Source organism: Lycorma delicatula, chromosome 4, assembly GCF_047948215.1.
Source record: "Lycorma delicatula isolate Av1 chromosome 4, ASM4794821v1, whole genome shotgun sequence".
Taxonomy (NCBI): Eukaryota; Metazoa; Arthropoda; class Insecta; order Hemiptera; family Fulgoridae; genus Lycorma; species Lycorma delicatula.
In genome coordinates this window covers 155,989,443-156,008,203 of record NC_134458.1, presented here as the reverse complement: position 1 = coordinate 156,008,203, position 18,761 = coordinate 155,989,443, and the positions used below count along the sequence as shown (strand labels likewise).

At 29.9% G+C, this 18,761-nt stretch overlaps 1 protein-coding gene across 4 annotated transcripts in view; it reads right to left on the bottom strand.

Annotated features, from left to right (window-relative positions):
* Positions 1-10,691: 10,691 nt before the first annotated feature.
* The window catches only part of LOC142323995 (lysosomal-associated transmembrane protein 4A), a 124,449-nt gene continuing 116,379 nt past the window's right edge, over positions 10,692-18,761 (bottom strand). For all 4 annotated transcript variants that reach the window (XM_075364474.1, XM_075364475.1, XM_075364477.1 and 1 more), the window contains exon 6: positions 10,692-15,069. In XM_075364474.1, coding sequence (XP_075220589.1) covers positions 14,806-15,069 — 264 coding nt within the window. In that variant the 3' untranslated portion in view covers positions 10,692-14,805. The remainder of the gene's footprint in view (positions 15,070-18,761) is intronic.

Below are 18,761 nucleotides of genomic sequence, written 5' to 3'. Positions count from 1 at the left end.
AAAAAAATGATTTATTGACCTTTGACCATTGACCATTGTTAATAAAGTATGTTTCCCAACTATCTTAATTCCTTTTATGACATTTTTTAAATTTTCAACTAGTAATAACTTTTTTTATTATCTGTTTCCAGGTAATGTTGAAACATGGTTGATTCTACCTTTATAAGCTAAATGCTCCTTTATTTAGTTTCAATCTTTCTTTTAGTTTTTTCTGTGTATCCTAAATTAAAATTATGGTCTTAAACAAACAGGAAAAAGTTTTAACATTTAAAAAAGTCATTTTTACTTTCCTGGTTATAAAATTATACAGCTCTTGACATTTCATAATCTTTTCTAACAAATACAATTTGAACATAGAAAAACAATTTAAAAAAACCTGTTTTTTGCTTGATATTTCCAGATTGAATGGAACGGATTTAAATGAAATTTAAGTGGTATTGATGACATTTAATTTTTGTCACAATCTGTCAACAGGGCAAAGGGATACTTGGTAAAAAGAACTTATGGATCTAATATTTCAACAAAATTTTATCCAAAATGTAAAATTTTTTCACAATTTTATACCCATTAGGTAACTATGATACTTTCTGATTGTGTTTAGTTTTATTCATACACTATAAAAAAAGTGGAAGCAAAGAACATTTTTATCTTTACTGACATTTTTGAACTCAAAGTTACATTCTTGTACAAATTAGATGATTCAATTTTATTAGTGTGTCACTTTGACTATGTATTTGAACAATTTCATTCTGGAGTGGAGGATAATGAGTTCAATTTTTTTACATCGTTTTTGTTCAGTTATGTTTTACTTGATATCTTCAGACTGGTGCCACAGGCTTCACCCTCTACATCCATTCTGTGTAGCCAAAGTTCCTGGCTTCATGGAGAGTTATGAAACTCTTTGCCAGCTTTTTTATATATGCTGCAAATCACGATTAATTTTAAAATAATCTCTATAATGGATTCTGCCTGAAGTAATTATTTTATTCTTGGAAAAAAGATTTAAATATCAGATTTCATTTGGAACAATAGTACCATTTCATTTTAGCACAAACTGCAAAGGAACTTACTTTACGTTATCCCTGCCAGAAGGCTAATTAGTCAAATATTTTTAACTCCTCTACGACTGGATCATGGAACTTAAACCATACACCATCTCTATGAAACAATAATCAAATTAGTAGAGATTTATTAGATTGACCATGCAAGTCAATCATTTACATTTTGCAGTAATATAATAAATTATAATAATAAATAAACAAGTAAGAAAACATAACTGTCAACCTTTAAGGTGAAGAGATAGCATCTTAGCCCTTCATTCATTAGATCCTTGGTTCAAATACTTCAGGTGGCACATGTTTCATTTGCTATAGAATTTCAATTTTATACTTAAATCAAATAGTTATGTTCATGTGTTAAATTAGTTTTCTAAAAGAAAAAATATGTCTATGACTTTCGTATTACTTGGATTATCTCAGGAATTCAACCTTAAACAAACACTAAGAACACTGAAAACCTAAGGTATGTTAAAAATTAATAATTTTTAAGAATACTTTACACACAATATTTCACTACAGACAGGTGAATTTTTTGTGGCTAATATCAATCATATATATTTGATGGATATAATTTACACTTGGTTTTTGCATATTATAGTCAATAATTACTACATAGTTGATAAACTAAAAATAAAGAAATCTAAAATACTAATAATAGCTGTTCTGTTAATACGCTTTTAAATATTCTTACTTACTTTCCTTTTTAACATCAACAAATCATAACTGCAAATAATTTGCTCTTCTTTGCAGATCATAAATACTACTGTGCATAATGTTAAAAAAAAAAAAAACAGTATGCACTTTATTTCATTTTTTACTACAATCTAATTGCCAGTTTTCAGCTACAAGTAACTGATCACATCGATAATTTAAAAAAAGAATCCAATAAATTATTCTAATTCATGATAATTATAAATTCAGTTATTCATAAGAATGCTGTTTCCTTCAAAATGAAAACAAAAAGTAAATCTACATTAATCAAAGTCTTTATGGTGACACAGTACTTTGATGGATGAGAAAGGGGAGTTGGTGGAGTTTCGTTGCAAACACAATCTCGAGGTTTATAATGTTTTGGACGAGTTTCCAACCTTCCCAGGGATGGTGGATGGTAACCCACCGGGTTGGTCTAGTGGTGAACCCGTCTTCCCAAATCAGTTGACTTGGAAGTCGAGAGTTCCAGCATTCAAGTCCTAGTAAAGTCAGTTATTTTTACACAGATTTGAATACTAGATCGTGGATACTGGTGTTCTTTGGTGGTTGGGTTTCAATTAATCACACATCTCAGGAATAGTCGAACTGAGATTACACTTTATTTACACTCATACATATCATCCTCTTAAGTATTATCTGAACGGTAATTACCGGAGGCTAACCAGGAAAAAGAAAAGGGATGGTGGATGGTAGAAGGTTGGTTGGCACAAATATAGATGTGACGGTTGGAAGGCATATTCCTGGGATTGTTTGTCGATGGACAGTAGTTGATGACTGTTCTGGTGATCACTGTCTGATTTTGTTTCAGATCGCAAATGTCTTCAGAGATGATGGTGTAATGTTCCCGTTCAGCAGGGCAGACTGGCAAAAATTTGTCGATATATTATTGGCCAGACTTGGAGGAGTTGGCGGAGGGGATTTCTTTTGTTTATTTAAATACTGCAGAACACTCTATTCCAAGTAGTTCTAGTTAAGAGAAAATTGCTTTGTGGTGGACAGAGAGTTTTCTGATCTGAAGCAGTCTGTGAGCCATCTTAGGTGAGCTTCTGAACATGATGGTGACCCTTAGTGACGAGTGGAACTCGCTTCTATATATAGGGATTTTCATATGATTTGAACAGCGAAAAGGATTCTTGGCGATCTTTCATGCAGGATCAGCGTAATAAAGATCCCCGAGGTGTTTGTAGGATTTTGGGACATAAACAAAAGGAAGACACTCTTCTGTCTGCTCTCTCAACCTGGCAAGCTGTACTGACTGACAGCATAGAAATAATGTGCACTCTTTTGAATGATTTACTGCCAGATGATGATGTGGAGGGTGAGTATCAGTATCAGTATCACCTGCGTGTTATGACATGAGGTCGCTTCTTTTCGTTTGGGTATGGCATCTTTGCAGATTACTGAGGGAGAGGTTCAGGATGGTGTTTGCAGTTTTGCAAAACAAAGAGGGTCCTGGGGCTATGATTGAATCACTGTGGAACTCCTTGTTCACAAGTATAAGTGCAATAATGAAGGTTCTGAATAGAATGGTTTTTGCTGGCTATTTTCCACTTTGTTGGAAAATAGGTGTGATTAAGCTTCTTTTTAGAGGTGGTGACAAGGATCCTACTGAGTCCATCGTAAATGTTTCTGACACTTCTGCCAGTGCTTGGTAAGGTGCTGTATTTGCAGATTGATGATATGTTGGCCTCACAAAATTTCTTGATGGTGGACCAGTATGGTTTTCAGCCGGGAAAGTTTCAGAGGATGCAATTTTTAAAGTGATTGACATCATTACTAACTCTGACTCTGCATATATCCTGAATATATTTTAGGATATATCCAGGGCATTTAACAACTTGTGGTTGCACTCTGCCTTGTATTAATTACAACAGTGGGCGTGTACATGTAATGAGATAGGGGTGCTACAAAGTTATAACCAAAATGTAGTGTTTCGTGATGGTGGTAATAAGGTGATTAAGAAGCTGTCCAAGGGTGTCCCCAAGACAGAGTGCTGGGCCTCTGCTTTGGGTTATGAAATTTTGATTCTCGATTGCAGCTGAGCTTGCCCAGCATATGTCGTATCATCGCTTATACCAATGATTAAGCTGAGAAGAAGTCAAGTGCACTAACTGCATAGTGTATTCGGGAAACGGAGGGGGAAGGTTTTGGTATTTGGCAAGACAGGTGGGATGAGCGGTTTATGCACGGTCTCTTTTCAGATGTAAGGGCATAGAGAGTTGCCTCATGTTATCTCCCTGAACCAGCATGTTACTCAGTTTTTTTCGACGTATGGCGCATTTCAGAACAGCTGACTCGGGTCAGTATCTTCAATGCTTAGTATTGGATTATGCATATCATGTACTGAATGTCTGCTCAAAATATTAGTTTAGGCATGCAGAGGTGATCAGGGAGCTTGAAGGTATTGGTTTGAGTCTGGATTTCCAGGCTAACTGGAAAGTTAGAGATGACTGGCACATTGTTGTAATTTTTAAGGTTTTTGGTGCTCAAAAGGACTGCAGAGGGTGTTTAGTGTAGAATAGTAGCATGGATGGCTAGGGATCCGTATTCGTACTTTTCCGCCAGAGTAGGCACATTTGAAAATTGCCTGGTTGTTGTTTGCTATGTTTGTGGGTCAATTTGAGTTGCTTTATGGTAGGACAAAACTGCAAAGTTGCGAACAATTTTTGAGGATATAAGATAAATATTTTGTTATAGCTCATTTGTAAATTTTTACTGGTTATCATGTTTTTTGATTTGGTTTAGGCGAGTTTGAAAAATATCTTTTGATGGGTTTTAACAAGAATGGAAATATCTTTCAAGGTATTTGCATTGGTGCCATCTAATCAGTGAAATATGTAATCAGGTATTGAGGGTCTAGACGATGACCTCTGGTGACGCCCATTAGGGCTAGGAACCGAGGGGGTGGTGTGATGATTGGGATCATCACAAGGTGGTTGTGCTTCCCCGCTATGGAGTCAGGATGCCATCAAGCAATTTTGTCTTTTTACAAATTGATTCTCTGGATTTATATGGCTCGCTTTGTTTCACAAATTTATACATAAGAATCTAATTGAAAAACGAGTTATAGCGTTTGACTGCACACTAAAAACAAAATCTCCATTACCATTTTTAATGAAACTACGCTTTTAAAAACTTAAATAAAGGCACCAGATGCACACTTCGCATTCAAAATTAAACTGACTTTCTACAATTCCTTATGGCTCTTTTGTACTGCTGAGAGTACAGATTCGAACATATCATATGCATGTTGAAATGTGACTCCGCTCTCACACCAAATAATATAAAAGTAGACTGAATTACAAGAAGCACATACACATCAAGCTGGAACCTGCAAATTGCTCATGTTCATACACTCAAACATGCATATTCGTACCAGTCATTATCAATGCAGCTATAAATAGTTTTAACTAGGTTTCGTTGGGTTCTGGTGAAATTCATTATTTATTTTTTTTACCTTTTGGGGATTGTAAAGCTAAAAGAGTTGAGAATCACTGCTCTAGACATATAAACAAAATAAAGGATAATAATAAGTTTATTTAATGACAGTTAAATTGTAAAAAAATAATTAAATTAATTGTACTAAAAACATTATAATAACAGCTATAAGCTAATATTGCATTAACAAGATAACAATAGAAAAATCTTAAGCTAATACAATTCAATTTTTGCAAGTATTATTACTTTTAATGTTTATAAAAGTACTATTATACACTTTATGAAATAATATAATACACTGTCACTTTCACTACTGTTTACCAATAATTCACCCAACTTCTTGTATTCACCCAGTGTCTAAAAAGGAATGTTCATGACATACTCTGTTAACTGTTACCAAACACTTACTATTGTCACTGTCAGTATTTAAATCCGCTGGCTTGCAGAACCAGTACCCAACTCATCCTTTTACATATATTTCATTAAACGCGCACTTTCATTTTTCTATAAACTCTTATTACAGTTCGTAAATCTTCTGGTTGAACAACGACAGATTTTGAAGGTGCCATAGTCTGTATTAGTATTATGAAAAACAAATTGTTACAGAACCGTTACTCTAAGAAAAGGATCCCTTTAAATTCCTACTGGATTCTTCTTTTCATTATTTTCTTTCTTACTTCTTAATTGGAAGAAATCTGTTACCCCTGGTCCTGTACAATATATTGAACATAACACTATATGCCAATTCAGTTCCCATCTTACCAATTACTTTATTTAAAAGGCAAAACAATTTCCTATCATACTTGAATATAGATAAGGTAATCATTGATATTGGCAATAAAGAGTTCCAAGTGGGTCTAACTTTGTTGCAACAAGATACAAAACACTGGATGGGTATGCTTATAAAACCATCTTTCAACATTGATCATCTAATAAAAATCAACACTAGCTCTTTGATGGTAGCATGATGAAATGAGTTGCAAAGGCTATTGAACATAGCTAATGGAATTGTTACATCATAAAACATTATTAAAATTAATTCATTTTTCTCTGAATCATGTAAATATTTTAGCAATTATTGCAATAAGAGGACTACATGTAACGTGTCAAAATAAATACACTATGGTGTAATAGTATTACATTTTGGAAGTGAATACAATTAGGGGTAATTGTGAGCCTGAACATCCTCAACCTTAAATCTTTTCAAATTTAAGTATGTTGAAAAATATGTTATATAATTAATAAAAATACAAGTTTCAAAAGATGGAAGAGTGAAATTACCTTAGTATTCTTCCTCAGAATCTGTAATGGCAGTAGCATTGTTATTAGCTGTTTTGAGCAACTCAATCATCAGGATATAATGAAGCTGTCTACTGACCACCTAAATATGTAAAATATATATATAATTTGTACATTTAACATTAATTAGACTAAGTTAGTGAGTGAAGCAAGCATAGGTTATGTTTGGTTAGGTAATATTGATATAGTGCGTGATACGCCATTACACAGAATCAACATATCTAATCAAACATAACCTATGCTCGTTTCACTTGCTAACCTTGTCGGATTCACGATAAAAATAAAAATTATATATAATAAGTTATATGTACAGGTGATTTTATTTTTATATATGCTAACAATTGGATTTCAGTAGGGATCCCATACTTTAACAATATCCATACTTTTAACCTTGTAGAATTAGCTACACCAGCTATCATACACGCTTCCTTATTGCCTGTCATACAAAAGTATACTCTTCCCAGTACAATAATTGTAAGCGATTGCTGGAAGACATAATTGTTTGCAACACGAGGGCTACCAACATTTAGTGATGAACCACAAATATAATTTCATACATCTGGACACAGGAGCTCATACAGACAATCGAGCATGTGTGGCGAGAAGTGCGTTCAAACATTCCGCCGTAGGAACGTTTGTAAGTGGTACTTACAAAGTTCTTCTTCAAAAGAAAATACTGGTACTACAAGACCTGAGTACATCATTTACGGTTCAGTTTTGCTTCACTGTATCCTGACTATATGATGGAGTTGCCCAAAACAGCTGATAACAATGCTACTGCCATTACAGATTCTGAGTAAGAATAATGAGGTAATTTCAATCTTATAAAATATTTTTCAACATACAGTTTGAAAAATATTAAGGTTGAGGACGTTCAGGCTCACAATTACCCAATTAGAACATATAATGAATAAGCAAGGTTGTTCAAAAAGTTGTTCTCTGCATGATATTGACAGCATGCAAGTATGATCAAATGAGATATTTATCAAGTATTAAACTGTAAATGGCATGTTATAAAGTTTCAGATGCATGTGTTAAGTTGTTTGTTTGTAACAAGAGCAAAACAAACAAATTTTTACATTTTCTGAGAAATGAATAAAACTGAAAATTTGAGCTGTGAGCTTTTATAAACTACTTTTTTTTAAAAGGTTTAATCCAGACAAGACATACAAAAGAATTAAGATTCCACTTTACAGGATTCTTTCCCTACATTTTCTATGGTAACATAGGGAGCTTCTGAATTTAAATGTGGTTGTACATCCATTCAAGATCATGAATGCTTGGATACCCAAAAACTAATACGACTGATGAAATAATCACAAAAAAATCCACTGTGTTGTATTAAATGATCATCGACTAAAGATACATAAGCTCATTGACATTGCAGACATCTCAATAAACCTGCCAGTAAATTTAATATGAAGTTTTGGGTAAGAAAAGGCTTTCTGATTGACAGGTGCCACATTTGAAACTGTCAACCAAAAATATATCAGACTGAACATTTTTCAAGGGTGTTCAGGTGTATTTAAATGGGAGTCTTCAACTTTTTTAAGTGTGCAAAAGAAAACGAAAATAGTTCAATCTTACTTCATCATTACTAGGGAATACTTTACTATTTCATTAATGAACCACTGGGGGTGCTGCTATTCACACTAAACATTCATATCTTGTCAAAAAAGAAAGTGCTTTTTTACTATGATAATGCCAGTCCACACATGTCTTGGACTGTTGCTGCAAAACTCCATGACCTACATCATAAATGCTTCCACATACATTCTATTTGCCAGATTTGGCTTCTAGCAATTATTTCCTTTTCCCAAACCTGAAGAAATGGCTTGCTGGATGAACATTCAGTTCAAATGAGGTCAAAAAAATGAGACAACTGCTTATTTTACAGAGTTAGACAAATTGCATTAACACTGAGCACATTAAAAAGTTGGAAATTTGTTAGTCTAAAGTGTATCATCTAATTACGCGACATTGAAAAATATAAAAAAAAATTTCAGAAAAAACTTGTGTTGGCTTTGTCAGGATGCTGAATGGCCCTGATATATTTTCTTTATTAAAAATAATCATGCTTGATTTTAAACTTTCATTTATTTAATATGAAAAACACAGAGGTGCAGGAAATAAAAAAAAAAAAAGGTAAATGAAAAGCTTATATGAAGAAACTTTTTTTTTTGAGTTAAAAAAAAATAATTTATATGAAAGTGAAAAAAATACACTGAATATTATCAGTGTAACATGGGCTATATTTTATTGTTTAACTAATCTCTTTTTAAGTACTGATAAAATTATAAAACTTAATAACCAAAAAACTTAAGGTACAATAACATATTTTTTTATGCATATTGTTATATACAATGTATTGAATATGAATAAATCAGACTTGTTTTTACATTTTCTTGATGCGAAAAATACAATTAATATCAAGAATAAATAAAAACAATATTTTGCAGTTCTTAGAGAACCTCATTATTGAGATATCACAATACATCTACAAATCAATTTGACACTGATTATACAAAATTTGATAAAAACAATTAGCAATGAAGAAGCTTATTTATTGATTTTTATTTGTTTAATACTAAAAAGAAAATGCGGCAGTAATTGAATGTAAGCCTATATTTACAACAAAAAAAATATTGGGACATGGGTTAGTATATTAAGTAACAAGGGTCCATTTTTTTTTTCTAGTTTTACCATGACTCTATTTCCATTCACAACACAACCACTTTCACACGAGTATCAAATTATCAATTACATATCAACTATCTATGTAAGGATTTTATAAAGTTTCATATCCACTACATGGATTACCCATAAAACACATAAATGAAAGTGAAATAACTGCTACGGGTTTTTTTACTCACAAATATTAGAAATAATATGATACTGGTAACCACTTTTTTAATCTAAAAGTTTACATGTTAATAGCAGAAATATTTTACTTTACAAAAAAATATAACAATGATGATACAAAAATTATTCTGGCCATACATTTACATCTGTCTAGCTAACCATTCACACTGAGTTTTCCAACAGAAAATTTTATAACAAATATTAGACAATATTAAAGTATTAACTCTACACAGGTATACCAGTAGTTACTGAATAAACCCATTATAAGCTATTATACGATTTTTAAACCCACTATAAGCTACTACACTATTTTCAAACTCACTCACCCACCATAAGCTACTATAATATTTACCCATTATAAGCTAAACAACATAATATTTAATTTACAAAATCTGATGTGGACAATATACAACTTCCTTGTATGCCTATTAAATTTACATTTACAAATTAAAAAAAAAAATTAAAGTACATAAAATTTTATTTCATTAAAAACTTCTGATTTTTTTCCTTTTTTTTTGTTACTGAATTTACTATTCACCATAATTTTTTTTTAGAATGAGAGATTATTAATTATTAATAAATCAATATATTTAAAATAAAAAAAAAAAGTTAAAAAAGGAGATTAAGTCTGATTTGAACCGATATGCATTCCTCTAAGAACCAAATATTTCATTAATTAAAATTTTATTTGGCTATAACTCTGGAACCAAACAAAAATAAGTACCACTTATGATAAATCATTGAAAAGCTCTCAATGAGGGCTTATTACTGCAGTTAAGAAAAAGTCCAAAATCCAAATTTTGTGATTTTTAGCTTGTTTGGACACTTTTGGTTCAGTCGATTACAATCAAAAGGGGAGGTGCACAACTAAATGTTACAACAATCCTAAATCCAAAATTTCAACATCCTACGGCTAATCATTTTTGAGTTATGTGAGACACATATATATATATATTTACACATGTATGCAGACATCAAGCCGAAACTAGTCAGAATGAATTCAGGGATTGTCTAAATGGATATTTCCATTGAGATCTGGAAACCAACATTTTTTGTGATCACAATACTTCCTTTACTTCGTACAAGTAAAAATGAAAGAAAAAGTATCCAATTGCAGTATTTACAATTTCAAAAGAAACATAAGATCTGAGATTTCTGTTTTGAAAACTCTGACTAGCTGAAAGGGGAGGAAAAATCCATAAAAGCTAAGGAGCACAAACCTGAAAAATTAGTCACACACAACAAAAGGACACAAAAAAATACACTGTATTTTATACTGGTTCTTCCTCAGTAAATCTACAAAATAAAACAATAGAGACACCATTTTTTAGGTAAAAATTATTTAATCTTAATCACTGAAACATATTTACAACATTCATCGTCATATAACTTACACTATTAAGAAAAAAAATGACACCAGAATTTTATTACTTTAGGAATGACAAAGACCTTGTATCATGTAATCATATAAATGGATCTGAATCAAATAAATATAATGAAGAAGATAAAATATTTGTTTTAAACGGTTAGTATTCAATAATAACAATAGAATATTTATAAACACACATGCATATTTACATAGAAACAATGTATAGGTCTTTTATTACTACATTACTGTTAACATATTCTTAAGAAAAATATTATAGGCCAAGTAAAAAAATGACAATGCAATGTGAATCAAACAAAGCATATCTTTTATTTACTTGGCAAGCATATAAAGATAATATTTACTCTTCACCAGTTAAGAAAATAAACACTGAAATGCAATCAAGTTTTCTTATCTATTCAATTTTAATAATGAAATGAAAAAAGTATAATGTCTCTTTGCACATAACCATAATAAATCATTTTTTCACAACCTTGACATGGCAAGGGTGGTAAAGATGTGGTCTTACTGTTATTGAAAAAACTACTTAAGGCTGAAGGCTTAACATATTGAAAATGAATACAAAAAAAAACCAAATTGAAAGTACAGAGGTACATACAAGGAAAAAACTGAATAAAAGAAAAAATACATAACTCTCATATACATAAAACTAAATGACAGATATTATTCACATATAACATTGTAAACTCTTTTACCTGTTTTATAAATAATATTCACATACATTTTTATAATTATTAATATACTGAAATATAGTTTTCTTCCACCAAATAAATCAGATATCAGTAGAAAAAAAGCAATATACATAGTTTAGACAAATCTATAAAACCATGTTAATACTCAGTTATCAATGTGAAAGATAGAATGATTCCTAATGATCATGTAAGAAACTAGAAAATCATTAAAATTTGGGATATTAAGGTCAAATGTATAATGTACACAAACCTTTTTGCATCCTGCAATGATTAGAACAAATATTAGTAGAATGACATGCACCATTATAATCATAATCTCACTGAATTGTACTATAATAGTTATAACACATAAATTATAAAAAAAAACAAAGTATAAAACATTTTTTATTATTGTAAATTATGATAAATAGAAATCAAAACTAAACCATACCAAACTTCTTAAAAAAACTTTTAAAAAAATGTTAAATTAATCTCAAGTTACCAATTTCAAAATCTCAATTATAATAAATTTGTACATGAATTCCAGCCTATATGAACCTCATTTAATGATGATGCCAAAACTTTACCCGATGCACATATAAATACAAACTCCTTAATTTTAACTTTCAATAGTAAAAATAAGATATTACAAATATTCATTGAAAATCAGGCCTTCATTACTGTTACTTTGGATAAACAGGGTCATAACTAGAATACATACATATTATTTTATACATATACTACCATCAATAATAATAAACCATATATTATAAATAGCAGTTTTTCAGAAGCCATAGATAGGAAAAAAATTATTTTATATTTACAACATCCGAGTACTTACTGAATGAAACAACACAGAATGTATAATTATGTTTAATGTATAATTAAAATTATACATTAAATTAATTATTATTGTGGTATTTTATTAAAATAGTCTATTTACTATTAATCTAACAGGAACACTTAATGTACATTACACATATAAAATGAACTTTTTGAATCTACATTCAAGATAATAATAATAATAATAATAATACTTACATGTTCAGGGAAATTTATATAATTTTATTTAATACAATCAGTCTACTAATTATGTAGATATTTAAAACTTAAATAACAAAGAATGTGCATTATAAAGTGTTCCAAAAGAAAAAAAGCAGCGAAAAATATTTCAATGAAGCAACTTTGTGATAAGCTCATGATGAAAGGCTAAAATTTTTAACTTATTCTTTTTAAATGGGTAACACTGCTTACACAGGTACAAGTAATTAATAAAAGAAAATCTTGCAAACATGTCAAATATTTACTGATAAATTAATTTATATTAAATGTACATATTAATTATTATACCCAACTGAATTAAGTCAGCCTGCTGACTACTGACTTAGTAAATAATTTAAATAAATCAAACTATATTGGTGAATGCGTCATAGAAAAAAAATCAATATATCTAACCAGCAGAATACAATAAAGATAATGAAAATTTAATATTGCATAAAAGACCTTGTTACAGCTTTTCACCAATAACTTCTTTAATAGTATTACAAAAATTAAAGAAAATAGCTAATATTTTAGATCAGAAAAATATATTTATAATTTATTTGTTTAAACAGAATATATGGATTCTGTTTTTATGGAAGATACTCAAGCGTTATGAAATCTGACCAAAAAATATCAGATTAACTTGAAAACTGACCACTAAATTATGCTGAAAACGTTTTACAGTTTTTTTGTCATTTAAATAAGATTTCAATTTACTTATATATAGTAATGAACTAATGTAATCTTGAATATAAAAAAGAATATTTAAAAAAATAAATTTATACTGGAAAGATAGGGTGAAAAAATAGCAAGAACTGTACAGTGTAGAATGTAGGTTTTAGTACTTTGCAAATTCCACACCTGCACAAAATCCATTGACTTAATATAGGCAACATTGCCTTAGATAGGCAACAAAGTTAGAAAATTATTTCTAGTTGCAAATCGTTAATAATTAGTTGCAAATTGTTATTAATTTCACACAGGCAGTTCAATCCGTCTTACGGTTAGTACCACTATATTTCTTGCTAAATTAAATAAAATATTTCTTTATATTATATTCATTTAAGAAAAATAAAAAATTGATTGACTGTAGACTGCAATAAATAAAACCTGCCTAACAAGGAATGATCATTAAATGATTGGCTTTGAGTAATTTAACAGTATGTGTATTTTCTATTAAGAGTTGTTTATTAATGTAAGCACATAGTATATTGTATATTCCACATTACTCTGGATTGTTTAATATGTTAAATTAAATTTTTAATATATATAAATATTATTTCAATGTTTTCATATATAAATATTTTCTAACATGAGGTGATCAGGAAAGTGCCTATATAACTTTTGCCTATATAAAATCTAGAACAATAATACTTGGATTAGTAGATGGATGAATATTTTTTGTATTAAGTTCATTTTTTTTTTTGTAGAATACTTTCATTATGTTAAGCAATTTTATGTACTGTGTTTTACAATAGTTTGTTATTTGATTTGTAAAAGTTGTTAACTACTATTGCTATCATGGGTAAAGTTATATAACATACTGAACTTTTTTTAAAATAAAATTGTAATCTTTTCTCAGCTGTGTCAATAAGAAAACTTTTATAACCATTATTTTGTGCAATATATTTTTTTATTTATTAAGCTATTAATCAAAACTATGATTGGATGAGTTACATATAACCAAATAAATAATAGTTTGAACTTAAGCATTTTGTTTATTGCTATTTTCACAAAGAACATGAAATAGAGCTGTTTTGAGTAAATGTAATTTATCTTCATGTTTGAAGTTTGTTTTTGTAGTATAAAACATAAATAGAATTTAATTTTGTTACACATTTTAATTCATCTACTTCTTAATGTCTTTAATTCAAAGACATAGCTTACAATAACACTGTATCCATTGACTAAGAATGTGCAAGTAAATAACAGTAAGAATAGACATCTACATAAACCGGATAAGTTAATCTAACCAATTTCCTGTAAGAAAGAGAAAAACCCAAAGTAAATGAAAAATATTATAAACCAATAAACATCTGACAATCACTCGATGAACAAAATGTTATCACCTCATGCAGTAGAGTTAAGAAAATATCATAAGTAATTAAAACATGAATATTTAATCAGCACAAAGATGTTTTTTTATTTTTACATTTTTCAAACATATTTTTCATGCAACAATATAAACAAAAATTGAAATATTATAGTGATAAGAACTGTAATCACAGATTAATTTTTTCTCATCAAATTTATTTTCCAATTTTACGATTTAGTTTCAATAGTAATATTCAATACTGTTTTAACAATAATTTATTAATACAAACTTATAAATAAAAATTTAAACTTGAGGTACAAGTGACGGATTTGAAATGTAGGGTGGTGGAGCGATTGTTGCAGTCGTAACAGATGCCAAGGTTGGACCATTAGATGCAGTTGCTGTTGCATAACTTGGTGGTGGTGGGGGAAATTTCTTAATAGCAGTTTCATAATCTGGCAGCAAAGTTTGCACATCAGGATCGATATAATGTATAGTGCGTTGTGACGCTAATAACCTGAGTGATAAATACTTGTAACAGCTCCATACGACTCCAATAAAATATGCCTAAAACAAGAAAAAATATTTTCTCAACCTACAACATTACACTTAAAACCGGTAAAATATACTCAAGGAAAAACTTCACCCGCTCATAGTTAGTGTTTAAAAAAATAAAATAAAATAATTAATTTTTATGAGAAACACTAAAAAAACTATGAACGTGTGAAATTTTTCCTTGTGTATATTTTACTCGTTTTATACTATTTTAATCAATGAGGAAAAAAAATTAAAATTTTTTAATCAGAGTAATACATGCTAAAGGAAATGTGTAATTAAGACAGTGTATATACATTTTTTTGTTTTAAAGGTTTTAATCGACCCATTTTTTCCTCATGATGTATAATTCTTCACAACTGGCCGACCACCTTACTTTTTACTCAACAGGAAGTAAATGGAAAAATAAATAAATTTTCTGATGGCTGAAGTTCTTCCAATTCTGTTAACTAATTAGAATTAACACTTTTATATACACTCTGCAACCTACACTATCACAACTTTGATCGCATTTAAATCTGTAATAAAATGTACCAGGGATTATTGTTTACTTCAAAGACTTGCCAGTGATCAATTCCAGTTTAAATAATTAGATTTATCATGCTCTACCAGACACTGAAGCAAAAAAAAAAAAATATTGAACAAATACACTGTGAGATTATGTGATGTCACTCCCATTTTGCTGTAAGTGAATTTTTGGTCCTCTTAATGCAATCTAATCTATATTTTTTCATATACAATAAAACTCTTTTGTTTTCATAAGAAAATTTTATGCAATACATGTGAAATGTAAAAATCTGGCTTTTCTTTGTTTCAAAAACAAGAAAACCTAATTTTAGAATTTCCTAACCTTCCATATGGGACAATGTGCAAATTAAATCATCTAAATTGCATATACTTGGGCCATTTTTAAAAATTTTTTTGCTAGTCGCTAGTTTCCGTGACTTTTTTGATGCAAACGATTGCAATAAAAGTGAAAATACTAATGAATTTTTAATTTGTGTTAATCTTGTGTTATGTTTTAATTTATTTTAGTACAAAGTATGATCTGAATTTTATCACCAACCATCAATTAATTGCAATTCAAGCATTAGGTTAAATTATTGGATTCATTACTACGCGAGGTTACAGCTGCTTACGTGAATTCTGGATATTTCCAGTATCAATTAAACTATTTTAATAAATTAATTTATTTTTGAAATTAAAAATGAGTATTCATGTTTTGGTGCTAAAATGTTCATTTCCTCATAAATCTGCAAGAGTGATAAATTCTCATACAGCAGCTGTATGCTGTTATAAATTTACATCATAACACAACAGCCTAAGTAATAAAAAAGAAAATCTGGTTCTTTTAACTTCTCTAGGCAAAACTTTAACTTCTTATTAGGCAAAACAAATAGTGTTTCATTTTTATTCCGAAGAATTACAATGTCAATAAACAGCAATAAAAGAAAATCTTGTCATAAAATGATGTAACTTGGAATAGTTTTGTAAAAAAATAAATAACATTAATTTTGGCATATTAGTATGTATAATTTGATTCCCAGTAAAAATGACATAATAGAATGACAATGATTGTCTTCTGTTAACATTGTTTAACCATGCAGACGAAATTGAAAAAGTACAGTACCTGCCAATCTAACCAAACCTGATTTACTATTCCCATACACATTAATGAAGTACATATGTCCTACAAAAGTGATACTTTAAACTTTTTATTACACCTAAAACAAACTATTGTATTTGACATTACTGAACTAATCTAATTCCACTTATTCTGAATGGATGTCTAATTCATTCAAATTCCATAATTTGAAATCAACAAAAATTTGATCATATTAGATTAATTTTCATAGTTCATGAACTATGGTGAAATGTAAGTTAAAAAATATTTGGAAAATATAAAAATGATTATATTTGATTTGAATGATTATATATGGTATTGTGGTGAAGTAAACTGTGTCATATAACACTAAACTTACAAATTGAATTAAGAGAAACAACAAAATAATTATCAGCTGAATCCCTGAACACAGTGATACAGCTGATCAAATTCCACTCTTCAACACTGGTGTTCAGCAACAAATTACACTAACAGTTCCAACAACTTGAAATATCATTATCACCTTCAGTCAGAATGTTTACAATTATCAAATAAAATTATCTATGAGATCTGAATGCTGATGATATATATTAAGTTGAATAGCGGATCAAAAGAAACCTGCTTGGCTTTAATGCTTAAATATTTTTAATCATTATTGATAGGCCAAGATGGAGAATATTGGATTTACATGAAATACAGCGTTTCTCATAAACCATTATAGAAAGTAACATTATGTCAAGTGGAAATGTCTTTTGAAATTATTAATATTTAACACTTCAGTTACAGCATTATATGTCAAATGGAATGGAGGAAGAATTCAAGGGATGTACTGATCTGTTAAATTGAATACTGAATATATATATCTAATTTAAACCCAACATTATTATTTTATGTGTAGATTTCAATGCCGTTTATCAAAAACAGTTTGGAATGAATAGAGTAAAGTAGTGTTATTAATTATTTTAATCTAGCTGAATCTATCACTAAACTAACTAGACGTAGACCTGAAAGCATACATTAAGAATGTACCACGATCATTCGGAAAGTTTGCAACCGGATACAGAAATACTGCCAAATATGACCAAATGACTATTTGTCAAATATTAACCTTTAGCCATGCTACAAAGATGCAGTTGCTTGTTTGCAGCGAACAAATAAAGTAAACAAGTTTTACAGTTTAAGCAGTTTTAAAAGGTTTAAACCCAGCAGACATACAAAAAGTTAGATTCCACTTTAAAGAATTCTTCTTCCCCTTCATTTTTGATGGTAAAAAAGTAGTGGGCAACTGAATTAAAACATGGTCACACATCTACTAAGATGATGGATGCTCAGGACACTCACAAACCACTATGACTGATGGAATTGTCACAAAAGTCCACAACGCCATATTAAATGATCACTACCTGATGGTTGCTGACATTGCAAACATATCAACATACTGTTTTCACTACATTTTTATATTATATTCTATAACGATAAAGCTTTCTGCTTGATGTGTGCTGTGTTAAATGTCCATCAAAAACACATTCAACTGAACAGTTTTCAGGGGTATTAGATTTTTAAATGCAATTCCGCTGAGTTTCTTCAACATGAAAAAACCAAACAGAAGTCTGAACTGTGGTTAGGACCCGTGAAAGTGTGCTAAAGAAAGTGCAAATGGTTCCACCTGCAGGTCATGATTGGTTTTTTAGGATCCTGTGGTGCAGTGTTTACAGACTATGGATAAAGGTTAGACTCTTTTCACAGGGGAATATGAGGTATCTCTAGTAAACCCTGAATGAATGGTGCTACTATTCAGGCTACAAGTCCACATCTGCCCAAAAAGGCGCTCTTTCACTATGATAACGCACCTGCTCACACCTATTGGGTTGTTGCTGTGAGATTTCATAATCTGAGCTTCAAAGTGTTTGCACATGCACCATATTTACCAAATTTGGCTATTACTTCCTCTTCCCAATTCTGACAAAATGCCTTGCTGGACAAAGATGCACTTCAAATGATGATGTCAATGCAGAGACTTAATTTTTCAGAGCTGGACAAATAATACTATATTGAGGGTATTAAAAAAGTTCCAAATCATTGGTCTAAATGTATAAAATTG